Source organism: Erigeron canadensis, chromosome 2, assembly GCF_010389155.1.
Source record: "Erigeron canadensis isolate Cc75 chromosome 2, C_canadensis_v1, whole genome shotgun sequence".
In the NCBI taxonomy this organism is placed as follows: Eukaryota; Viridiplantae; Streptophyta; class Magnoliopsida; order Asterales; family Asteraceae; genus Erigeron; species Erigeron canadensis.
In genome coordinates, this window is record NC_057762.1 from 5,569,686 (window position 1) to 5,596,121 (window position 26,436).

The 26,436-nt window shown below is 34.4% G+C and overlaps 2 protein-coding genes and 1 long non-coding RNA gene across 3 annotated transcripts; 2 read left to right on the forward strand and 1 right to left on the reverse strand.

Moving 5' to 3' along the window:
- Nucleotides 1–511: 511 nt before the first annotated feature.
- Nucleotides 512–3,791, forward strand: LOC122588681 (putative rRNA methyltransferase YlbH). Its single transcript, XM_043760850.1, has 8 exons — nucleotides 512–679; nucleotides 831–928; nucleotides 1,027–1,137; nucleotides 2,448–2,552; nucleotides 2,649–2,753; nucleotides 2,822–3,061; nucleotides 3,151–3,207; nucleotides 3,313–3,791. Exons 1-8 carry the CDS (start codon nucleotides 547–549, stop codon nucleotides 3,388–3,390), a joined length of 927 nt encoding a protein of 308 aa, XP_043616785.1. The 5' UTR covers nucleotides 512–546; the 3' UTR covers nucleotides 3,391–3,791.
- Nucleotides 3,792–4,376: 585 nt separating this feature from the next.
- LOC122589971 lies at nucleotides 4,377–5,803 on the forward strand. The gene is made up of 2 exons (XR_006322381.1): nucleotides 4,377–4,938; nucleotides 5,487–5,803. It is a non-coding gene; the product is annotated as an uncharacterized LOC122589971 (long non-coding RNA).
- Nucleotides 5,804–18,864: 13,061 nt separating this feature from the next.
- LOC122589388 (probable inactive receptor kinase At1g27190) lies at nucleotides 18,865–20,944 on the reverse strand. Its single transcript, XM_043761682.1, has one exon. The coding sequence runs from the start codon at nucleotides 20,844–20,846 to the stop codon at nucleotides 19,065–19,067; it is 1,782 nt and encodes a 593-aa protein (XP_043617617.1). The 5' UTR covers nucleotides 20,847–20,944; the 3' UTR covers nucleotides 18,865–19,064.
- Between the last annotated feature and the right edge of the window lie 5,492 nt (nucleotides 20,945–26,436).

A 26,436-nucleotide genomic window follows, 5' to 3' on the forward strand; every position in this document is an offset into this window, starting at 1 on the left:
TAATGCTAGACATAACATAATAGATGTTATTAAATGATTCGATGGAAAACCTTAAGGGACGTATTTCTTCAGATCACAAATAGTCAAACAAAAGCCCAATATAACGTCATACTTGCCTCATAACATAATATGGAGAGTATGGATCCAATAGTTTACAATAATTCTATAGTTTCGAGTTTTTGACAGTTTAATTGGTAAAGTATTTTTAACTTATTCATCACACATGTTTAGTATTATTATATACGGTTTGGATTACTAGACAAATGTGTAGGGATTCCCAACACCATTTCGGTAATAGCAACAACTTTAACTCGATACTCAAATTATTACATCAAAACAACACTCACGGTATTAAAGACTTTCGGTCATTCATTTCACATATAGTGTGTGTAAAATACTAAAATAGAAAAATAGTGTGTAAAATAGAAAAACCAAAAAACTTGAAGGGGGGCGAGAGAAAGAAATCAATAAACTCACAGTACAACTGAACCCAGCCAGCAGCAAATAGCAGCAATATAGGCCTCGGGGGGGGTAAGGTTTCATTTCATGGCGTCGATATCATCATCAATTTCAACTTCAATCTCATGGCATCACAATTTCGTCACCCCTTCGTCATCATCAATCTCAACTAACCGTCCGTACAGGCCAACATTAACCGTCATACGCGCCTCATCTCTCAGTAAGTTCTCTCTGAAATCTCATCTACTCGTGTATTTGAAGAGTGTTTTCTATTAGAATATATATGTATATATTTCTGTGTGTGTGTGTGTGTAATCTATAAGGAAATAAACAATTAATTATAATTTGGATGTTTGTGATTAAATAATCAGAATCTGGAAATTCAACTACTGAGGAAAACAGAGAGTTGCTTAAACAATATGGTCTTGATCCTGATGAGTTCCTTTCTGATCCTACCACTCCTTCCAAGGTTTGCCTTTTTTCTTTTTTTTTTTTTTGTATAATATAAAAAGGAAAAAGTTATCTTTTTCGGTATTTATAGAAGTTTTCGTGTATCTTCGAGATTAGTCTTCGAGACGGAAGAAAGGGCAGGAAAAGAGTGGAAGAGGGAAGCAAGGTGTGGCAACACCAACAACACATGAGCAAAGTAAACCTAGGGAGACTCATAAGTTACTTCAGGTGTGTTTTCCTTGTTTATATTAATTCTGTAGGTGTATTGAGTTATACTATTTATATACAATTGTACTGAATTATTGTATGTTTGGCCCAATAACTTATAGAAGCTTATGGTTTATATAAGCCCAACCTCGTACCAAACATTTAAGTAGATTATGGTTCCGATAAGCTACTTGAGGGGTATCTGGATACTAGCTTATTTTAAGCCTTATTGACTTAGATACACCCTCTTTTTGTGGCTTATTTTGCAGTTACAAAGCGAATACACTTGAAACGAAAATGGGATTTTATGAAAGATGAGCCAAATGCTAATACGCTTGAGAATAAGCCAAGCCAAACACCCCCGAAGTAGCTTTTGAAAAGTAGGTTATATGAAATGATAAGTTTAGAATTCAATGTGCGAGTCTTGATATTTCAGTAAAAGTTAGTGTTTGTGATTTCGGTTACAAGGTATTCAGTACATTTGGAAACTTATAAGTTAGGTAAAGGGGTCAGAGAAAGAGTCGAGACTAAAGGGCTTAAGAATGGACATGATTTTTTACAAGTTTAAAGAGTCGAGTAAGGATGAAAGGATTTCCCAAGATTTGAAAGGGTAGATTTGACTGGTTTGATTTTTATTATTGACTATAGAGCACATTCTGATGTTAGCTTGACGTCATTTAATAGAAAACCATACGGTTGATTTTCAATGTCAAGTTGACTTTTTTAAAAGTAGTAGCTATCGTTAGAGATGTAGGGAATACTCAAAGTTTGCCTTCTGTTTTGATGGAAAAAAACTCACTAGTTTTTAAGATTTAAAGACGCCTTTTGTTTGGGAAATCCTCAGAAGAGTAGTCTAGATCACCCGAGCAAGTGAATTCTATAGCATACTTTCAAGCAAAGTGGCTTTAAACACATTTTTTGGCTACTATATGTTTCTATGCCTTTGATTGTTACCAATTGAATTGATGGTAGTCTATTAGCCAGTTTTTTTTTAACTGTTGTTGCAACTTTCAACTACTTGAATACAAACATTCTATGTAGGTATCTCTTGATCTACTGTTAAGTGCTAGACATGCATTTATATGGTTGCTTAAGACTAAAATGGAGTGTTCAATTTGGGGTGGACGAAAATAATTGGTATTTAATAATTGGTTATTAAACTGTATTCAGAAGCGAACCTTGTATTATAAAATCATCTTTTTGCTTTCTATATACAGTTTGCAGAATGGGTGACTCCAGCTATAAGTCCATACCAAACCAAATATCTGAATATATATATACATATATACACACACGTCTAGAATACTGCATATTGATATTAAAAATGGTAGGTTCTTGGTGGGACGGCACGGAGGAAGAAATTGCTATCACCAAAGAGCATGGATGTCCGCCCAATGATGGAAGTAGTCAAAGGTGCAGCTTTTGGTATTTTGCAGGTAATCTTTGCTATTTGTATTTCATATCTGCCTAGAATCGATTGAGAATCTGTTCCGGTTTTGGTACTAAGAAAGACTTTTATCTACTTTGTTTAGGCTGCTGGTGGCTGTCCTACATCATTAAGGCCTGGTCGATGGTTAGATTTATATAGTGGTACAGGATCTGTTGGCATAGAGGCTATCAGCCGTGGATGCTCTGAGGTACCACCTCCTCTTTCATCACAAGTTCTTATAAATTTCATTTTTTTTTAATCGATTTATCATTGCAGGTGCATTTTGTGGAGATGGATCCATGGGTTGTTTCTGATGTTCTACGTCCTAATTTGGAATGGACCAACTTTCTTGATAATTCTGTTATACATACTGTTCGTGTGGAAACGTATTTGGAGCGCACCAAAGATGGTCCATTTGATTACATAAGTGTAACACCTCCATATATGCTAGTGGACTACGAGATCCTAATGAAACAAATTTCAGAATCTTCTGTGATTGGAGATGATTCTTTTATAGTAAATTACTTGTTTATCTTTTTACCCATTCATTATATTTTTCCAATTCAAGTTGCTTTGGTATCTTATTGTTGATTCTCACTCTATAGGTTGTGGAGTACCCATTCCGAACCGATATGTTAGAAACATGTGGATGCCTTGTGAAGGTTCTTTCTAGCTTTTAATCTCTTTTTATGTTATGACTGTATATTGAAGTTATCATGTGGATGTAATAGTTGCTCTTAAATTTAATAATTCAACGTAAATTGCAGTTAGCTGATCGTCGATTTGGAAGAACACACCTAGCAATATACGGGCCCAAGTGGGCCCAGAAGAAAGGAAGGTCATAACGGGGGGATGTGGCACATCAGTCTGACAACATTGAGGTGCCTTCAAGCTCAGTTACTCTAATCAGTTGGTCATCGTCGACAATGAGTCTAAAGATCACCTCCGGCCTATCTTTGCATGGTAAGCAACCAATCTATGTGTTCATATCACAATCTGCACATGGAGAATTCCCTCTCATAGTTAGCACCTTCAAACCTTAATAGTTGCAAGGTTTACTAGAGAAACAAATAAGTTGCAGAGTTAACGAGAGATCTCCAGAAATGTTAGTTACTGTTTTAGATATCGTTACTGTTAGCCTGTAACATATGTTAAGAACAATAATTAGCATCTTACCTTTCTGCAGTGTATAATTTCTTGTTCTTATACGAGACAATAAAGTTAAGTCGAATGTTTGTAACTTAAATGCAGTCTCCGCGACATAATGTATATTCCTAGTAAAGTAGTAACAGATATGTTTGAACTAGAAACAGTGGTCCACTAGATACTTTGAGTTTTAAGAAGGCAAACTCTTTTGTTTCTTCTCCTATGAGACAAAAAGAAAGCGATATGTCTACAACTCTAGATACCATAAAGTGGTAGTCATACTACAAGATATACTCGCTTTTATTTGATACATTCCTTTCAAAAACCAAGTCAGGACTAAGAATTTCGAACTTCACCTTACGTTCAGGATCATATGGTAGTTTTAACCGGTGGTGGTTAGCATCAGTTGGGACCATAAGTAAGGGAGTACTACCATTATTGCACTATCAAATAGGAAATTGTACATCGAAACCGTCCTTTCGACATGAAACTTGTGCTTTAACTCAATGTTAACTGACTGCAATATTGAACAGAAGTATTGAATTCCTAAACTGTACTTTTGACTGGATTTGCACATAGTTTAATGTATTCTTAAGTGAGATCAGCGAGATCTCTTTGATTGCAAACTGTATGTAAATGCACATGACAAAGCAATGGTAATTTTTTGTGTGGACCCTATCAAATCCTAAAGCAAGAATGCTTGTCAAAAGTTGATCTATTTTATTTACCTTTTATCTAAATAACATCTCTCTGAGAAAGAAAAAGTGCAACAGAATGGCTTGTAGTATTCCATCTTTAAAGAAAAGTGGTCTCTCTTACCTCCAAGTTAAAAAAATTACACATTCCCTCCCCTCCTTTACTCTCTCCTCCCCTCTCTCAGTTGGCCAACTTTTTATATCAAAGGCAGGGAGGGAGATGCATTATCTTGATGCCAAAACAACCATGATTGTTATAAGTTTCTCATCATCATCCATATATCTTAGCTGCCAAAAACTCTGCTTTGGAGAAGACATCTAGAGGGTTAAGTTGGTAATAGAAGTAGAGAGGGTCATGGGAAAGAACATTAGAGTGGTTTTCGGTGCACTTCTATTGGTGGGGTTTTGCTGTTTTTTGTTATTTGACGTCACAATTCCACGCATTACAAGTGTTGGTGTTAAAGAAAGAGTCACAAGGAGGCACGAGGGTTTGGTTCTTAATTTCGTGAGCAAAAGAAGAGTACCAAATGGCCCTGATCCTATTCATAACCGGTATGCAAAACTCATGCATTTACGTTTACATTTACGTTTACATTTTCATTCTCATCGATTTTTTAGATCATCTTAAGTAATAAAGATACAAGTGAAGTAAATTTAAGGTCCATACGTATATCATACTATTTCATGTGTCTGTTTAATGAAAGTATATCATTGTTTCTCTCTGAGTTTAATGATACTAACTACAATGCATGTATCCATAATTGTCCTTAGTTGTCCATAGGTTTCTTAAGCATTGGAGCATGGTGTTTGTGGGTATTTGTCCTTGTTTAAGGACATTTTTGTAGCATGTTCTTGAGCTTTTCACCAATTTATGGATGGAGGTAAAATTAAAGGAATTTAATGACATCTAAAGATATGTCGTGCCAGCTGATTAGGCAATTAAGGGCACCTAAGGGCGTTTTTAGCATTAGAGAGTAAGCCTGATGCTAAAGATTACATAAGTTAATTAGTTAAACATACTTCCAAGTTTAAGTTATAATGTGCATGCATTGGTTTCTCTGGAGCAAGTAATTCATCGTACTATATGTCTTTTCATTCAGGAAAATAGGAAATACCCGACAGCCGCCAGAACGAGCTTAAGATTGGCCGGGTTTGAAGACTTGTGTACATGGAAAGTCCATTATAATCTTACATTCTTGAGATAGTGATCAGGATATATGAATATGATCTATGACAAGTTCTTTTTGTACGTGGTTTTTATTATTATGTCTAGAAAGAAAGTAGTATGAAGCTTTTTCAAAGGGTACTTATGGGGGTTGTCTTTGTAGTAGTTATTCAAAGTTTGATTCATGGATTTGAGATGTTTAGTTTTAGATGAAAAGGAATGAAATCTAATACAGTTAGTATGTGTGTGATATATGTAAAAGATGGAATTGTTAAAGGGGGTATGTCTTTGCTTTAGCTTTGAGCTTTAAGGTGTTGGCTTTATTCCTGTTGTTAAGTGGGGTTGTGTTCCCTAAATAAAGCACTTTGCATCTCTTACGGTTGTTCTCTTCTTTCAACAATCCCTTTCTTTTTTTGCATGCTCAAGTAGAAAGGAGAGTTAACAGAAGAGTAAAATGAGCATAATCGGCCGGATTGATCACTGTATTATATTGTCGATTTTCTAAACTTCTAGAAAGGAATCTGTAATGTGGAATTCTAAGGGCCGACTCTATGGAGGGGTAAACCCAGCCCCCGTACCGGGCTCATTTTATTTAGTGGCACAAGAAAATGTTTATAATGGTAGTTGTCAATTAAAAAAAGAAATTGTTTATATATACGTGGACTTCTTTTTCCCAGCTCGAACTAAACACTTGAATTCACATTACCGGCTATTCTGTTAACCTCTTAGGACCTGGAATATCAACCAGAATGAACAAATTAAGTTTGCATTGGTCATAAATCCACCAACCAATCACGCGAATATAGGCATCAAAAAACCATGGGTTAAAGGATGTAGCCTTCTGTGGTGTACTTGATCCATTGGCTAGTCTAACATGGCCCGTGCGAACACCAAAGGTATGAACTTCACTAGAACTGACATGTCTCATCTATTTAAATCTTTGATATGACATTTGATGAGATATAGTTGTACAAATGTTGGCAGACTTTGTAAATTGGTCGCAATGTGTGTGGCTATGTATTTTAATTATTGATCGAACTCTAAAATAACCTATATATTCATGTGTCATGTTCATTTCAAATAGATAAAAACCGAATGTATCGATTGAGTCCAAAACATTTTATAGTTTATGAAGATTTAAACAAATGGATCAACCCTCGACTCTATGTTCGATAATGATTCATATACCATTTTTTTAGTTGTACATTAACTAACGTGTTTTAAGTATTGTACAATATAATAAGATGAAGCAGGTTGGATAGTTTATAGCTAAAAAGAAAAACAAATGTACGGATCATATCTCTTTACACTATCTGACCCCTTGTCAAAGGCCAGACTAAGACAACATTCAATTAGGCCCATGCTTATAGAGTGTCGACCCTCCGTTGGAAGCACTTCGGACGCAGCCACCGGTTCAGACGCAAGTAGCATCAGGCGCGTCTAGGACGACATCTGGTGCTTTGTTCGGATGTTAGACGCACCAATTTGAGTTCATGTGGGGCCCGAATCTATTAATGGTACATAAATATAAAAAAAACCGATTTGTTTTTGAAAACTAGCAACGGCTAGTATCAAAGACCCTGCTCCTCTTTAATGTTTTTTTTTCCTATTTAAACAACACCCCTTATTCACATTTCACCACCATTTCTTCACATTTTACTTCCATCTTTCATTCTTACTCAAAAACTACACTTTCTCTCAACATTTCATCAATCAAAATGCCTAGGAGAATCAACAAAAACCTTCCAAACCAAAACACTCTCGATGCTGATTTTGATGCGCTTTTAGGTTTGGGATCTCTTCCAGTAGGATCTCCCCTGTCCATGTCGTCGTCTAATATGACGGGGACCTCTACCAGCTTTGGTTCCATGAACCAATCATTTTCGAACTTGTTAGGTCTGCCACTCATTAACAAACAGTTTCAGCAGTTCATGTTACTGCAACAATTTCGTGAATATCAAACTGTGAGTTGTGAATACCAGAGGTCAATAGGTGAGACTTCTTCTCAACCGACACGAACTAGTGTCGCCTCTGTAGAGGAAGAAGAAGTCGAAGAAGTTCCTACACCGCCCAAGCGAGTGACAAAAAAAAGGGTTGCTCTAGTGGAGAAGGCGAAGTGGTCCATGGAGGAGGCGGTTTTGTTGTCTAAGGCGTGGACACATGCTTCACATGACTCAACTGTTGGTATTAGCCAAGATGAGACAATGTTTTGGCGTAAAGTGATAGAATGTTTCAACGAGGATCCTCTAGCGGGAGAGCGAAACAAGGTCAGCTACAAGGGAAATGGAACAAGATCAAGAGTACTTGTAAGAAGTTTGGAGCAATCTTGAAGAAAATGCAAGAGCAGGGACGACAGAGCGGTGCAGCTGAGAGACAAGTATACAATGCCACCCATCAGCAGTATTTGAAGGTTCATGGACCGCCCCGATTTCAGTATGAGGCGTGCTACGATGTGCTGAAAGATTGTCCCGCATTTTGGCAAGAACATAGTGTTGCCAAACGAGGCGTAGGTGATTATGTTGATTTGGGTGATTATTTTGATTTGGGGCAGTCGAGTGTGGACCCGGATGTGGCAATAGACCGGTTGTTTGGAGATGACCCAATTCGGAGACCACCGAGTCGTAATGTTAGTAGGAAAATGTCAAGTGGTTCAGATGCCACTTCTAGCCGTGGTGGTTCAAGTGGGTCAGAACAGGCCTTGAGCAAGCTTGATCAAATGCTCTTGCTGCAACAAGAGCAGATGAGAAAAACTGACGAAGATAGGAAGAAAATAGAGGAGAAGTGGAAGATGAGACAGAATGATCGCTTCCGAAAGCAGGTCAGGGCGGCATTTAAGCTTTTGCAACAATCAATTCCCACCGGCATAGATGAAGACGAGTTGGAGCATATCAGGACTACGCGTAAAAACCTTGTGGATAAGTACGGGTCGTATTTTAAGGATATCTAGGTTTAGTTTGTATTTTTAGTTTAATGTATTTTAGTAATTCTTAGGTTTAATTTGTAGGTTAGTGTGTTTTATGTTTTATTTTTAAGAATTTGTAATGTGTTTTATGTTTTATTTTAAGTATTGTAATGTTTTTTTAATAATAAAATGTGTTTTAAATATAATAAAATGTGTTTGTTTAATTTTGTGAAAATAAAAATGATATAATAAAATAATGGATGAATAGTGTAAGAAGTGGGGAAGAAGTTGGGGTTATAAGGAGGGGGTGTTCTTGGTGTCTAGAAGAGAGAGTACTAATGAATAGTGTTAGACGTGAGTTAGAATTAGGTTCCTATAAGGAAGGGCCTTATATCCTATGAAGTTTGGTCAAACCCAATGGCCATATTTGAACAAGACCTTAGTTCCAATTTGAAATGTGATATTGAGGATTAAGGTTGTAAATGAACTGAACATTCAACAAATTGTTCATAAATGGTTTAGGGGAAGTTCGTTTGTGATCACTCGTTTAATTAAATGAACGAATATGCATGTTTGTGTGCGTTCATTCATTTATGCTCTTTTACATACATAGAATGATGTTAACCTTTTCTTTTTTTAATTTAATGTTGGATTTGAATCATAAAACTTTTAATAATATTTTTGTTCATTTGTATTTATTTGATTTGCGTTTGTGTTCTTTCAAGAATATAAATGAATGAACATAGCAAATTAATCAACATACATGAAAACAGTTTTAATATTCATTTTCATTCGGAAATCATTTGTAAGTTAGATACATGACATGAACAAAAATGAACAAAATTTCACTCGTGTTTATTCGATTTGTAGGGTCTGCACAACGAAATTTTGGTGCAAAAATGATGCCAATAGAAGCATGCATGGGCGGTACCAGTAAGGGGCAAAAGGGGTCAACGCCCCCTGAAAATTTAAAATTTGTCATTGATTTTAAAACTTTTCTTATGGATTTTAAGTATTGCTGCCTTCATATTGTTTTCACTAGAATTTGTTTTGATTTTGTCTCTACTTGAATTTTATATTATTCCTGGAAGCATATAAAACTTATATCGTATTCTACTCTACGTATCCTCCATTTTAATATATAAAATCGTCAGTATTGTCAATTTGATATCTCAATAGGAATTAAGGTATATCAATTTAAAATTTTGCCCATGTATGCATTTGATGAGTCCTCTAAATTAAATTCAAAAGTACAACAATATAGATGAAAATAGATAGGAAGGAATAGGCAACAATAATTAAGTTGTACAATCATTTTTTAATAGATGTACCACAGCGTATAAATTATATAGCTAACTATACAAGTCAGTAATGCATGGTTATGGTACATCCATCAAAATAAATGTTACCAATACACTTCTCAATAATTAAGGTGTTAAAAAGTGCGTGTTGGGCGGGATGAATAAAGTTGGTAACAATCACTCTATAGTCTTCTTTTTAATTCCATATATATCTTTATTTGCTTTTCTATACATCTTGTGTTTTCTTTTATGGTTTATGATTTTGAAAGTTTCAAGAATTCTGTGTAGTTCAAATAATAAAAGCACCTTTTGTTTCTTTTGGGTTGCGTTGCATGCATGACCGATTCACTCACTGTCACTCCCAATTCCTTTATATAATTTTTGGTAAGCTATGAGTAAATTTAATATATATATAGTTGGTGGAGTTAATAGAAAAAAATAATTTAAATTTTTGATTTAAACCATTAAAAATAAATGACAAATTAATCCTAGCCATTCAAATAAAAAGTCAAAGTATAAATGTTATAAACTTGGTAACTCTTCAAATATATTAAATAGTACTAAGAGCACCCCTTACGTACCCCGTATTGGCTAGTATTCGACATTGAATACGGAGCACACCGTTGGGTGGCTTCCGTATTGGCTAGTATTCGGCTCCGTATTGGGAGCGTTCGTGGTGGGCAATACGGACGATTTATGTTTGTTTCTTTTTTTATCCCCACCAACGGCTAGTTGTTTAAAAATAATTTTTTTTTTAATTTAATATTTTTTAATTCAAACAAACACATTACTTTATTAAAACAAACATATTACATATTATAAAAGAAACACAATTAAAACACGAAATACATTACGATACGATTACTCGTCATCATCTTTAATTGACATTTTTCCTAATCCACAATAAGCGGTTTCATTTGCCCAGCACTTGTCGTGTTGCGGGCATTTGACTTCCCACGTCGTTTTGTCTTTTCCGCAATTGTCATGGTATGATTCGGCCCAAGTGCATTGGTCACCTAACGTGTGATCGGCCTTAAAAACATCATCGACTACGTTCTTGACCTGCTTGATCTCCTGCTGCAGAAAAGAAGAATAATGTTCTTCGTGGATCGAGACCTTGCGACCCGGTGCTTATATCGCCTCAATCATTTGCTCGCATCGTCGTCTTTTCTCCCGCAAGGAACCCATGACCCCAAAGATTTCAGTTTGAAGTAGTGTGTCCTCTTTGACATCAACCATGATTCTTGTTTTCATCTCATATTCTGTCAGACGAGTTCGGTGAACATTCTTTTTTGATGATGATGAGGACGTCATTTGGTTAAAAAGAGTGAATGAGTTTGTAGAAGAAGAAATGTTGGAATGGTAATGAAAACGAATTGTACTCTAGGTTGGTATTTATAGAGTGACAATCCATGTAGCCGTTCAGGGACTAAAAGTGTAAATATTTTGAATTCGAACGTTGAAGGACTAAAAGTGTAAATATTTTGAATTTGAAAGTTGGAGGAGCGTCTTTTTTTCCTATAAATACTGGCATTGATCAAACTGATCAACTCACAAACTCTTATACATCTTAATATGGCTTCCTCATCAAATGCCCCTAAACCACCAATGACCGTCGATCAAGTGCATGAGAATATTATGGCTGATATCGTCGACTATCAAAGGTTCAAAGAGGAACTGCTTGAAGTTGGTCTAAAACTAAAAACAAAGAAGGAATGGTGTCAACAGCAAATCGATTATATACAAAACGGGTGTTGTACTGAACTTGAGTGTCAGTACTTTACCTATTTGCAGGGGAAGATCGATAAGATTCAAATTGCTATCGAAAACCTTGCTAGTGCGATCATCACCTTGAACCATATGATCATATGGGCGAAATCAATGAATAATTTTTGTTGTTAAATTGCTCTAAAACATGATAAGAAGTTTGTAATGCTTTTTATTTTATGTATTAAACTCGTTTTTATTAATTAAATGGTATTTTAAAATTTTATATATTCACATATAATATTTATTTATTTATTCAAATAACGTTACACAAACACATTACAAATAGACACATAAGAAACAGACACATATAGAACACACTTAATTAAAATACTAAAACACACTTAATTAAACGTTTCAAAAGTAGGAAACCATGATAAGCTCCATGAAGCAGTGCTCGTAACGGAAGCCCTTCCCATAATTCTTGCGCTACTCCTGATGCGCCGTTGCATAGAGCAAGTCATTAGATAAGGTCCTCCTCTCTGCCTTCAGCCTCGTATAGATTGCCTCAAGCTCGTTACATTCATTGCGAATTTTTCTGAAGCGACCGAGTAGTTGAGATATGGTCCGTGGACCTTCAGTCATGAGGCTGTTAAAGCTTTTTGATATGTTGGTCCAAGCAGTTTGTTAGGTTGGGTAAAGCGTTTCACATCCTTCTATCCAACACCTGCATAACAAAAGATCTTCGGATTCAATCCACATTTGTTTCGCCATTTAAAAATTGAATGGTTTCAGAGAAGTTGAAAGAATTTGAAAGAATGAGTTGAAAACAGTTGAAAGAAGTTGTTTATATAGAGTGACATAGGGACTAAAAGTGTAAATTTTTTGAATTATTTAGCCGTTTAAGGGACTAAAACTATAAATATTTTGAATTCGAACGTTGGGGGACTAAAAGTGTAAAACATAATATTTGTGTTTATTTTATAAAATATATTTGTGGTTTTATTTATTAAAAGTTTGAAAATAAATATGTTGGAGTGTATTGGAATGTATTAGATGTATTGGGTATTGGGTGTGAATTGAGGAAAATGTATTGGAAAGATGTTTTGCTGATGTGGCACTGTATTGATTAGTATTGAGTAAGACCATTGGGGTGTTCTAACAACTTGTGAGATTCAAATTCAAATCAATAATAAAGAACACTGCAAAAATATACAATCTCTTCACGTTTTTGATGTATGCATGACAAGTTTTTACAAATTGCTATACATTATAAGTCCGAATTTGTTTTCCCCATTATTAACAATTAAGTTACTCTAATTTACAATTAAGTTACTCTTATTAGTTTTTTAAAAAACGTTCAGACCATATGGAAATATGAGGTTCCATTATTTTTTGCTTTATTAACTAGATGTATGCCCGCACAATGTAGCAATGATGGTGGTAACGATGACGAAGTCGACGACAGTGGCGGCGACAACGGTGTTGTGGTTCTGGATGTAAAATTAAATGATGTAAAAAGAGTTAGTATGGTTTATTCAAGATTTAGAGGATATATGTTGCAAATTATTGTATTAAATGTATTATAAGTATATTAAATGAAGATGAATAAATTAGTACATATTTCTTGAGGGGTAATATGGTCATTTCAAAGTATGAATTGCTAAAATGATTTATAGAAGAGAAAAAACTTAGTGGTTGAGATTTGAACAGAGAAAGGAAAATGAGTGGTTTAGAATTAAGAATATATATTAGGTAGATGTGTTTAAATTAGTAGATAAAGAAAAAAGGTAATTTAGGTAGTTCAAATCATCTTTTCTTAATAAAAAGGGCAAAATGCTTTATAAGATAACGAGCATAGTTTCCGCACGTTGCGGCGGTGAGATGGTGGGTGTGATAGGTCATAAGAGGTGACAAGTCATAAAGTGTGATAGCCAAATGCCTTAGCCGTACGGGCCCCGCCTTCGGATTTAAAAATTCGTCAAAAGTATATCGAATGACCTCTCTAATGAAAGAGCATGAAATTTTAAGAACACCCATACAATTTTTATAATTTATCGGTATACGATTTTTGAAATAAAAGATTTTAAATGAATTAGATGAATAAAATGATTTATGGGGGAGAGAAAAAAAATGAGAGGTTGAGATTTGAGGAAAGAGGGGAAAATGGTGGTTTAGATTTAAGAGTATATCAGGTAAAGATGTTTAAATTAGTAAATAAAGAAAGAAGGTTAGTTTAGGTAGTTCAAATCATTTTTTTCTTAAAAAAAAGGGGCAAAACGCTTTATAAGATATAATATAATATAGATATAGATATAGATATATTATTGATAAATTATTGATAGATATAATGTTAATGGCATTAGCATTGTAATTGTTAGGATTATTATATGCGCTCCTCAATCTAAACATTAACTTTTATATGTATATACCTCTTTTATTTCATTATCACAACATTAGAGTTGATAATAATTCAATCTAGATGAATTATGATGTACCTTGACAAACTATTGAAAGTAAATATTATTTAAGTAAAATAAAAGTAAATATTATTAACCAGTTTTCCAGGTCAGTTTCATGTCGGATATTAGGTTACGAATATTGACAGTCTCAATATATATCAACTGACTGTATGCTATATATATATATATATATATATATATATATATATATATATATATATATATATATATATGTTATATCAGAAAGTCTACCGGATCTAAGACTTTATTTTAACATTATGCTTGATTTCATATTAAACTTTATTGTTGGGTAAAAAGCTTTTAAGTTTACTTTGTAACCCGGTCACCGACCGGGTATTAACCTAGTTTCATATTAAGATTGAGGTAATGTACACGGGGGTTTGTGAACCATATAAAATTATATTTTGTTTCAATGTCATCTTTCATGAATTTGGGTACTATTAGGAGTTGTCTTATACCTCCGTCTTTGGACTCGTCCTCCATGCTTGTCCCAAGGAGGACAAGTGAATATCATGGGGTCATCCTTATGTTATTCGTCCCCCTAGGAATGAGTTGTATATGCTTTTCCCTCTCTTTTTATTTTAAAAAAAAAATTGGTGAGTGTATATTTGAATATATAGCGGGTCCATGACTAGTCCTTAGTGTAAGGTTGGAGGGAGACTAGTCATTCGATGGTTTTTTGTTGGTGTGGTGCTGATTAGGACTAGTCTTCCTGAGACAAGGAAAAAGACCTCTAGTTTTGCTGGACATGAAGATCGAACCCCTAACCTCTGTCTCCAGAGACAAGGTCAATAGTAACCACTGAATCCAGTTAGTTGTTATTTTACGCAATGTAAATTTTGTTAAACGTTTAGAGTTTTCAAAGATACACTGCATCCAAGAAAACAATGCATCTAAACTAAATATCTTATGAATTTGATGGTATTCAGGTCTTTAGTACGCCATTGCCATCATCTTGTTCGTCTTAACCCACAGTCACAGAAATCAAACAACCGCCATCAACATCAAATCCACCAATCCTTGAAATCCAGCCCACCACCTTCAAAATCGTGTGAAAATTGAGTTGGGGAAGTAAGGAAGGAAACTCATTTTTGAAACAAGAGAATGAACCGACTCTAACTAATTCACTCCTACTAAAATGAATATGAAGCGGATTTGGGGTTGGTCCGTTATCAAACACGTTTGTTGTATATCTAAATTAACTCATGACAGGTTAACAAGTGAATAATAAAACATATTTGATACCAAAGTATCTTAAATTAAGCACAATATATATATATATATATATATATTGAAAAGATATTTTAAGAATTTTTTTTGCGAGAACCTTTGAGAATTTTTCAAATCAAGCCCAACCGATGATTATTCTTTATAGGAAAATTGTTTTTTGATTGTTTTCTGAATAACTTATGTGTAATTTTGAAGTTTATAATTGTGTGGAGGCATAGATTATCATCCGTTATACAATTATGTAGAGATTTGAATTCTTGATCACATGTGCACGAATATTGCTATGATCACATGTGATCATAGCAATATTCGTGCACATGTGATCAAGAATCTAAATCTCCACATAATTGTATAACGGATGATAATCCATGTTCCACACAATTATAAACTTCAAAATTACACATAAGTTATTCAGAAAACAATCAAAAAATAATTTTCATGTAAAGAACAATCATCGGTTGAGCTTGATTTGAAAAGTTTTCAAAGGTTCTCACAAAAAAAAGGTTCACAAAATAACTTTACCCTATATCTATATAATTATTAAAAGAGTAGTAATCCAAGCCTTTTAAAGACATCTTTAAAACAAAACCTATACTAAAAAGTTGCCACATAGGATTTTACTCTACATGACATCACCACATTTTTTTTTATAATATTTATTCACTAAAAAATAAATAAAAAAATATATTTATATACAAAATTAAGAAACCAAATCCATTATATTGAAGAAAAAAATCCCATATGAAAAAAAAAAACAAAAGCCGTATAAAACTAATAGAATAAATCTCAATATGAACAACCCGTATGAAATTTCACAAAGATAAATCTTACCTTCCTTAGGAAAATATTTTATGTAAACTAAAACGAAGAAACTTTAGTTAATTTTATATATAAATAGAATAAGAAAAGAATAATTAAAAATCTCATTCCTATTTTTCCCCCCTCGGATGAAACAAATAAATGAAAAGTATCATATGGGTATGAGTTTTGGTAGTGATTTATACACTAGCTTTTCAACATTTAAAGCATATGAGTTTAAATTGTATATATATAATAATCTATGATATTTTTTATCTAACTTTTTTTTATCTTGAGTTCTTTTAATTACAGATGGAATGAATAATATATAAAATTTCATTGTAATGATTACTTGATCATATATTATGTTTTTTCATAATTATGATCAAATTAATTAATGTTGTTTATATTTATGTTTTTCTTAATTCAAATGTTATATTTGTTCATAATACAGGCTTATAATATTCATATCTATTGTAAATTTTGCTTGTGATGTAGGTTTTTGTAATTGTTACTAAATATCGATTTGTATTGTTTGACGAATTTTTTATTCATGCCCATCTTAATGCATTATAACTATAATGATAGGTAATTATTACATATTTTTTAGTATTTACATGCTGAGCATTATAGCCTTATTGATTATCATGAATGTCAATTCAGAAGATATTTAAATTTATTTGGCAAATACATTTAACAAAAATAGTATCAAATCATATATTATCAAAATCCTTTCATTATATGAATTTAAATATTTCTAACCAGATAAATGATATCACAATTCGATCAATTGAAGTTACGGATTATGCATATTCATTTCTTTCACAGGTAGTAAATGTTTTAATAATTACATGGGTTGAGATTACAATTATACCTAACCGAATACGATGCGGAGAGCAAATACACAACCATAAGATATTGTCAACCTCACTTGAACTCATTATCATTGTCCAGGTATAAAAGCAACACCATTAGATTTCTAAGTATGTTCAATTAAGTTCATAAATTTTTTGGTATTTAAATGTTAATCATTATATATTATTATTATTGATTATCAATGTCTATACTAAAAGCTTTGAAAAATTAATTCAATATCTGCGCACACATCGTGTGGGTAAAAGACCCAGTGTGTATATATATATATATATATATGTGTGTGCCTAAATGAAATTTCCTAATCGGTAGACTGTTACTTTATAAAATTTACTATTTATTTGATAACAAGTCACATGAATAATAAAAACAATCTAAAATAAAACGTGTTGAAGTCACCGAATATCTAAATGTTTATTAATTATATAGTTTTAAAGAGATTGACTATACATGTGATTATTTATGAAAGCCGCAAGACAACAAAAAAAGTGTTTGATTAATCTTGTGTTCATTACCTAATATAGTTTGACCACGTTCGATTTCATACTAAAAATTTATTCATTTTAGCATTATGTTCATTAATGTTTTCGACATGCATATTTAACAAAAGAGCTTACTCCTATATTATATTATTATTACCAATGGGGTGGGTTATTTTGAGAACATAAAAAAAAAAAAACGCGAGAACCAATCCTGGCCATTGATTTTGATTTTGATGATATTTAATTTTCTCTCTCTTCATTTTCACCCAATTCATTCAAATGGTTTTATCTCACAAACCGTACATCGTTAAACGGAAAAAAAAGCATGGGTAGTCTTAAAATTTCGTGCTCTTTCATTAGAGATGCGACTTGATATACTTTTGACAAACTTTTAAATTTCGATTTTTTTTTTTAATTTTTTTTTTAGCGATGTTTAGGATGTATATCTCCTACACATGTGTAGGTTATACATCCTACATATGTGTAGGTATGTCCTACACATGTGCAGGTAAAAAAAAAATTCGAAAAAAAAAAAAAATTTCGAAATTTAAAAGTTTGTCAAAAGTATATCAAGTCGCATCTCCAATGAAAGAGGACGAAATTTTAAGACTACCCATGGTTTTTTTTTCGTCTAACGATGCACGGTTTGTGAGATAAAACGTTTTGAAAAATTTGGATGAAAGTGATGAGAGAGAAAAAAGGAAATGAGATGTGTGGCCCAGATTGATTCTCGCGTTCTTTTTTTTTTTATGGTTCTCAAAATAACTTTCCTCTATTACCAATTTATCAAATATATACTCGCAAACTTAACCCATATTGGCCCTGTAATTCATATATCTAAGATTTAACATACTAATATACTAATAAGGTAATTCCTATTCTTCTACTTTGCATTTTCATTCATTTTGCATAAACATTTCTCCCAAGTCCCAATCAAGTCGATGGTCGAAGTCATCAACCTAAGTTTGTTTACTTTCTGACTTTCCGTAACGAAATTCATATATTTTATGATTTAATAAGATTCAAACAAACAGGATATTGTGAGCAGGTAATAGTAGGTGTGAAAAAATAAGCAGCCAAGCTGTAAAGGAATTAAGGAATTTTCTATGATGTCAAGTTAGTTATAGACTTATAGTTTCCAGCCATAATGCCTTTTGCCCAATAATACCAACTCCATCCAAAGTTATATACTTGACACCTACCCTAAAAGCACTATATGATGATGAACAATGGCGAGTAGTATAGGTATGATACACAACTCGCTGCTACATACCATGTGTTTTTAATCTGAGAGCAGAACCCGAAACACTAAATCACCAACAATGAAGGCATGTTTTAACCGCGTGTAGTGGCTCAAAGTTGGCTAGGCTAATACCAGGCCGATCAAATATAATGACAAATAACGCATGTTGACACTAATTGGTATCAAAGATAAATAGTATCAAATTCAATTATGGGGCTGTAACTAATTCTATGCTATAAACAATTATAAACTTCGAGCTATACCTGGTGTCATACCGGAAGAGAATTTTAAAGATGATGGAAGTAATAGCTTCAACACTCTTGTGTAATGGAGTATTAGATCTATAATACAGCTATATTTGACAAACATCCAATGAATAGAGCTAGAATAGAAAGCACAGGATCTACAACAAGGCATGTTTTCGGTATACATTTTAAGGGTGAAATCTTTGTGACGGTCTGGAAACATGATATTAGTCCGTCGCTTAAACATCATTATGTGTCATACAGAAGGGGAAACTCATCTTGATGTTCAGGTAGACCTAGTTCTTGCGCCATGATCTTCAATGATTCGTAAGCCTGGTACATGGACGCTCTTGCTTTTGGATTCGGCATAGCACACGTACATGCAATTCTCAAAAATCGAACAACTTTGTCATCATGACCCCTGCCTCGAAGATTATTATCAATGGCAATCTCTAAATCTCCCGAGGTATTAAGCTGGGTTACCCAATCCACTAAACTACCCTTAAACCCTTCACCCCCGGCTGTTACACTGGTAGGTTTCTGCCCAGTAGCCAGTTCCATAAGCACTACTCCAAAAGCATAAGTATCGCCTTTTAGAGAAGCAGCCATGGTGCTTGAGTACTCCGTGGCAATATAACCGAGCTCACCCAGATCCCTGTTAACAAAGCTACTCTGATTTTGATGGCTATTACCAGAATTTATCAGCCTTGCCAATCCAACATCCACAATACGAGCATCATAATCTTCATCAACAAATATAGCATTGGAGCTAACATATTGATGCAAAATAGCAGGCCGATAGCCATGATGAAGCCAAGCAAGCCCTCTTGCCGCACCCAAAGCAATCCTAAACCGCACAGGCCAGTCCAACATCTCCGCCTGTTTACCCAACAACGAAGACAAAGTCCCGTTTGACATATACTTATAAACCAAAAGCTTCTCCTCTTCCACCAAACAATACCCCAACAAAGGGACCAAATTCGGATGTCTAAGCTGACCCAACCCATTAATCTCCGATCTAAACACCCTGTCGTCAAGCTTACAACTACTAAGCCTCTTAACCGCAAGCGCAGACCCATCTCTCAAAACCGCCTTATATGTAGTCCCCGTCCTCGTCCCAACAATAACACTCTCATCACCAAAATTATTCGTAGCCATCATCAAATCAACCAACCTAACTTTCACAAGCGGTTTCTGAAACAAAGAAACTTGCACAAGCTTATACCCCCTCAACTTATCCGCCCACCTCCCGTTCCCATCCTCACCAACACTCCCAATCCACCTCCCTTTCCTCATAAAAAACCACCACCAAACCCCAAACCCAACCAACAACGCCGCGGCCGCACCAAAAACCCCCGCCGCAACAATAATCGCTAAATTCTTCTTACTCAAACCGCCGCAACTACCTAACGGCTTCCCACATAGTCCTTTATTTCCAGCAAAACTATCCGAACCAAACTTCCCTAACCTCGACGGAATCCCACCAGATAATTCATTATTCGCAACATTAAACGTATTCAACCTATCTAAACTACTAAGCTGAACAGGTATATTCCCCGATAACCGATTACCCGAAAGGTCTAATTTATTCAAATAACGACAAGTACCTAACCCTACAGGTATTTCACCACTAAATTGATTTCCAGAAAGTTTTATATCAACTAAATAAGGCAACCAAACACAAATTTTATCAGGAATAGGGCCAGAAAAATTATTACCAGAAAGATCTAGGGTTTGTAAGGATTTACAGAGCTGTAAATCGGCCGGAAATGAGCCGGCGAGAGACGAGTCGTGAGGGGTGAGTTCGAGGACGCGATTCTCCTGGTCGTTCCAGCATATGATGCCGTTGAAGGAACAGATGGAGCCGGCGGATTTGTTGTTGAAGTTCCAGTTGGTGAGAGATGATAATGGATCACGGAGTGATGATTTGAAGCCTTGGAGACAGGGTATGTCGTCTTCAGCGTGGATTGTTGGTGTGATTAGAAATAGATACATAATTAGGATGAGGGATGGAGGAGTGAAGAAATGCATTGGATTATTTGTTAGGGTTTTTGGGATGAGAGAGTTTTGAAAAGAGAACAAGTGGAATAGAATTGGAAGGTAGAAGGTATGATGGAGTGGTGGGGAAGGTAAAGTTTGACTGAAAGAATATTATATGATTATTATTATTAGTTATTTTTGGCGGCCCCTCTTCTTCCTCGTTTTTCCTTCTTTTCTGAAATTAGAGAATAACATATCTCTTTTATACTTTAGGAATTTTTTTTTTTGATATATATATATTACTCGCCTCCAACACAAGTGGGATGGGTAGCTTAAATTTATAAACAACCTATATTTCAGTAACTCGCTAAGTAATGTTTCTCTATTTAATTTATTATTCTTTTTTTGAAAACGGCATATTTATATTAAAATAATTACTAGCAAGGCGTTAAAAATAAAATATACATTTTTTTTTAACAGCCACATAGTTTTATTAATGAAAATGAAACCTTCGTCAAGGCACCGAAAGATTACATCAAGAGACTTGGACGATGAATTATTACAACGGTTGGACAAAACGAAACAATCAAAGAGAACAGCTTGTAACTACTCGGTTGGCAAGACTTAAAGAAAACAGCATTCCGGTGTTTCCAAATTGACCACCACCACTAACCACTTATTTAGCATACTTCGTCCTTTGACTTGATGTGATCCACGACTCTATCTCAAAGGGAAGTCTTTGAGGTATTGTGATCCGCAACCAGGAGTTTAAGTGACTCTTTACATAATTAGCAAAGTTGCAATCCGCAAATATATGTGACACTGTATCAACTCCAGTTGGACAAAATGAACAGAGTGGGGATTTTTTCTCTGAATAATCTCCACACAAATATATTTATCTTCTTCGGGACGTAGTTACACCAACTAAATTCAGGAGGACCTGTTCATGGCAAAATCTTTTTGTCGATGAACTCACAAAGATTACACACTGTAAAGCCTCGAGTCCCCTGCAAGTTCCAAGCCCAAGTATCCTTAGAATCATTCAAACTAACTTGTGAAATTGCAGCTTGTAAACTTTCAAACTGATCAGTTTCAATCCCTTATCTAACACACATCTGCGCCAACTCCATGTTCTTTGATTAATCTGGATTCTATCTCCCACGTAACATAATTTCTCTTGTTCCAGCATAAAAATACGTTGAAATTGAGCTGCTGGAGTCGAATCTCATGTACATACATCGGTCCAAAATTTGATCTCTTCCATTACCCATTACCCTTGTAACAACATTGTTAAGAACACTATGATTCTAGTGAACCAGATTAAAAGCAACACACATTCTAGACCAGACGCCATTGCCTTTTCCTATGAACGAGTTGAAAGTATGACTCCCATGAATAGCTGCAACAATTGTAGCCCATAAAGCATTAGGGTTATTAAGAGCCCTCCATCTCCATTTGTAGAGAAGTGCGAGATTAAGGGCCTGTAGGCGCTAACCCCCAATCCACCAACTGTTTTACTAGCTAAGACAGTGTTCCATTTCACCCAAGCAAGTTTCTTTTCCCCACACGAACCACCCCAAAAGAATCTAGATCTCATAGCTTCGAGAATATCATTAATCTTTTTAGGCATACAAAGCAAGGAGAAATAATATGTACCTAGTGACCCCAAAACAGAAGTGATTAAAGTGTGTCGACCCCGAATAGAAAGTAGCTTTGCATTCCAGCTCGAAAACTTAGTAACAATAGGATCTCATTCTTTCACTCTTGACATACGAGCACCCACTGGAACCCCTAGATATTTAAATGGTGTGAACTTGGCTTTACATCCCGAGACATTAGCATATCAAAGAACTTCGTCTCTATTTACCCCATTGCCAAAAAGTGAGGACTTTTGGAAGTTGATTTTTAGGCCAGAAACATAATAAAAGAATTTGAAAGCATCCCTAATGGTATTCAAGTTAGCTTCAGACCACTCCCCCATCAAAAGTACATCATCCGCGTAAAATAAATGAGATAATTTCACATGTGCAACCTGCACCCCACAAAATCTCTCAGCAATGACAAGTTTCTCAATAGCTACATGAAGGCCCTCCATAACTAGAATGAAAAGAAACGTGCTAAAGGGTCACCTTGCCTAAGCCCGTGGTTGATTGAGACTTCAGCAGTAGGACTATCGTTGACCAGAATGGAGGAACGAGCCGATCTAAGACATTAACTTATCCAACCAATCCATTTATCACCAAACCCCATGGCCCTTAGAACAACCAACAAATATTTCCAAGAAACCGAATCATATGCTTTAGCAAAATCAATCTTAAACAACATCAATTTTTTCTTTTTCATCTGGTACCAATTTTATAATCTCATTAAGGATCAACGGATCGTCTAAGATTTGACGACCTTTAATATAAGCAGATTACTCCCGTCTAACAAGTGAATCAACAACTAGTGATAACCTATTTGCGAGGATCTTTGCAATGATTTTATATTGTATGCCAATGAGACTGATGGGTTGGCAATCTGAGACAAGCAAAGGTTATCAACTTTAGGTATCAGAGTAATGAACGATGAATTACATCCATTAGGAAAAGATGATTGATGATATACCCATACGGAGCTCTAGCTCCTAACCCGAAGCAGAAGCAGAATACGAAGTCACCTTTGTACATGTAACAAGTATACACGCCCATAACGGAGCTTAACCTTCGATCAATATGATTACCCCGGAGCTCCAAAGTTAACAAATACTCAGCTCCGTGGAAATATACAAGAAGGATCGGATAAAGATCTTTCCCACGTTTATCTTATTTAACATATATCGAAGCTCCGACATACTCGGACGCAACTTGGTAACAAGATTACCACAAATCTCCTCAAGAAGGAAACAAGATATTCACAAAGGAAGAAGAGATTTACCCTAATTCTCTTACCCTCCTCTCCAAGTTATCTACCCTTTATATAAATAGAGGAAGAGCCATACGGCACATTCATTCATAACCCTTCTATCAAATACCGTTTATTCGACCTTCGAATAAACCCTAAACAAAACCCTAAAATCCAAAGTCGAACATAACGACTCTGGATCAACAATATCCGGCGTAAAGCGGCCTCTCGGACCCCCTGACCGTAAGGGAATCGCCGACAAACACCAACAACCACACTCACACCTCCGGTTGAGCCATAGTGCGATTATTTGATCAAACAATGATGTCATGAGAAATTATGGTACAAAACAGAAAATGTCATCCTTCAAAATGTCCCAAAAGCATTCGTCCCAAAAGCGTTTCACAGAAAATATCATCCTTCAAAACGTCCCAAAAGCGTTTCACAAATTCTGATGTCATAAAATATACACTTACGCATGAAGAATAACAACAAATACATGCATATTCTAGGTTCATTCCGAAGCTTTGACTGTGAAAACTACAAAATGGAAGACAAAACTCGTGTCACTTACCACGACTCAAGTCAAAAGAAAAATCTCCATTTACGGAGGTCATGTCACCAATTTTCGTTGCGTAATGTAATTGATGTAGTATCATACAAGCATCGTGCCACCGGTTTAATCTTATATTTCGAACTTTTCACATCTTAGAAACATTTTTAAGTTATTATATCTAAAATATATTATTAATTTTATTCAAAATAGTTATTATAATTATATCATTTGTAACCGATGTCACAGTCTTTAATGACTTACTAGTAGATTTACCTTTCAAAATCAAAAACCATTTATAATAATTTATTATCAATTTTTTTTTTCAAATAACTCTTTAATGTCCATTTGAACCTCACATTTAGTTAAATAATAACACAATACGTACATCTTAATAAAATAAAAAAATAACGCATTTCATGTATTTGAAATAAACAAAAAATTAAAATATAAAATATCACATTAATTAACTAATACGTTCCAATAAATGAAAATTTTGGATGCATGCATGAAAATGTGTGTTGGAAGAAGATAATATATAATTTAGTTGATAAATTAAATTGTTGGTTATTCATTTTGTTGTGGTTTATAAAGTTGTTGTAAATAAAAAGTTGCAAAGAAAACCGATATATTGATTGTGTATATATAGTGTGTTAGGATAAAATTATTTCCTTTTCTTAAAATATAATATTGTTAAAAATAATATTTAAAATAACAAAAGAAGCTACTAATTAATAAATGGTTAAAAATAATCTCAAACTTTAAGCTAGCCTTAGACCCAATGGCCCAACTTGAGCCTCGCCCCAACACCAACTCCAACCTCAAACTCACGAGCTGTGCCTTAATGATGTAATGCAACTCTTATATAATGTTTTAATTGAACGAACGTTTTATAGATGACGTGTTATCTTATTTAGCTAGCTAACGACTTAGATGTCTAACATGTTCAACAAATTTGCTTAATTTAAAACCTAAATTAGCTGAAGGGACTCTAGAATTAACATATCAAATCACATGAGAGCGCCTTACTAGATTTGACTTTGAGGAGCATATATGCCACTTATAGCCAACCCGTACGGTGCCAAATTTCTAGTCACATAAAGTATGTTGAATCGGATAATGGAACATGAATGTGGACACGGGCTTGAATATTGGTACCGGAGGATCTTGGCATGTGCAATGTAGGTTAGTACACAGGGCCCCCAATTTTTAAGACGGGCCTCAATTTTTAAAATTGTCTTAGTTTTTTACTCTTATAATTTAAATATTTATTATAAAATTATTGCTCAAAGACGGCTCGAAAAAAAACATTATTCAACCAAGAATGAAATCAATGGTAATTTCTAAGTATTACTACCTTTATGATAAGAACATTTAGTGTTTAGGGAATCTTATAAGCAACTAATACTTTTTTTTTACACTTATAGTAATTATCGTAATATATATATATATATATATATATATATTGTATTTGGACCCCATTTTTTAATTCGATCTTATACACGGAAATTGAAATTCACTTGCCGGCCCTAAATATTGGCCGATCATTTCATGATCTTCATTGGCATGAATGTTAGTGTAAGTGGTTGTTTTCGAATGACAAACTATCATACTTATATTCATGAAGTACATGAAGGTTTATATTCAACTCATGACTTTCGAACATACATTCCGTTTTAATCAAACTCTGTAAATATGGAGAGTGAAACTCTAACTCTGATAAAATACTTTAAAGGTATCGATAGACTTCCGACAATCTCATTTTGTTGTTTTAATGTTAGTGTTAGTTTTAGTGCTGTTAAGTATATTTTCCACGTTATGATTTCAACTGTGATTGATCGATGCCGTAGGCCCACATTGATTTTCCGTAAGTATATATTCAAAGTTTGGTACTCGTATAACTTATGTCTCTGTCATATTATATAAATATGCATCTTTAGTTATTTATTATTTATGTACATTTGAAAAGGTACGTTTACTACTATTATTATATTACAAAATAGTCAATATCAACGAATTAAAACTTTTGGTAAACAATTTTGAAATTTCGTTGGTCGTTATTCCTTAGTCCCAGCATTGGCTTGTTGCTAGCTAGATAAACTAAAACAGCCAAAGTGGCTAGTCATCAGGAAGTTACCACCGATAGGGATCGATAGTGATGGTGAACCATCAATGACACGATCGATATACCATGACTTGATGTAT

What these genes read in the sequence shown, in the direction of transcription:
- LOC122588681 (XM_043760850.1), top strand. Translation starts at nt 547, where the DNA reads ATGGCGTCGATATCATCATCAATTTCAACTTCAATCTCATGGCATCAC. An exon ending in ATCCTACCACTCCTTCCAAG is followed by an intron (nt 929 to 1,026) that starts GTTTGCCTTTTT and finishes CTTCGAGATTAG; the next exon opens with TCTTCGAGACGGAAGAAAGG. An exon ending in AGACTCATAAGTTACTTCAG is followed by an intron (nt 1,138 to 2,447) that starts GTGTGTTTTCCT and finishes TAAAAATGGTAG; the next exon opens with GTTCTTGGTGGGACGGCACG.
- LOC122589388 (XM_043761682.1), bottom strand. Translation starts at nt 20,846, where the DNA reads ATGCATTTCTTCACTCCTCCATCCCTCATCCTAATTATGTATCTATTT.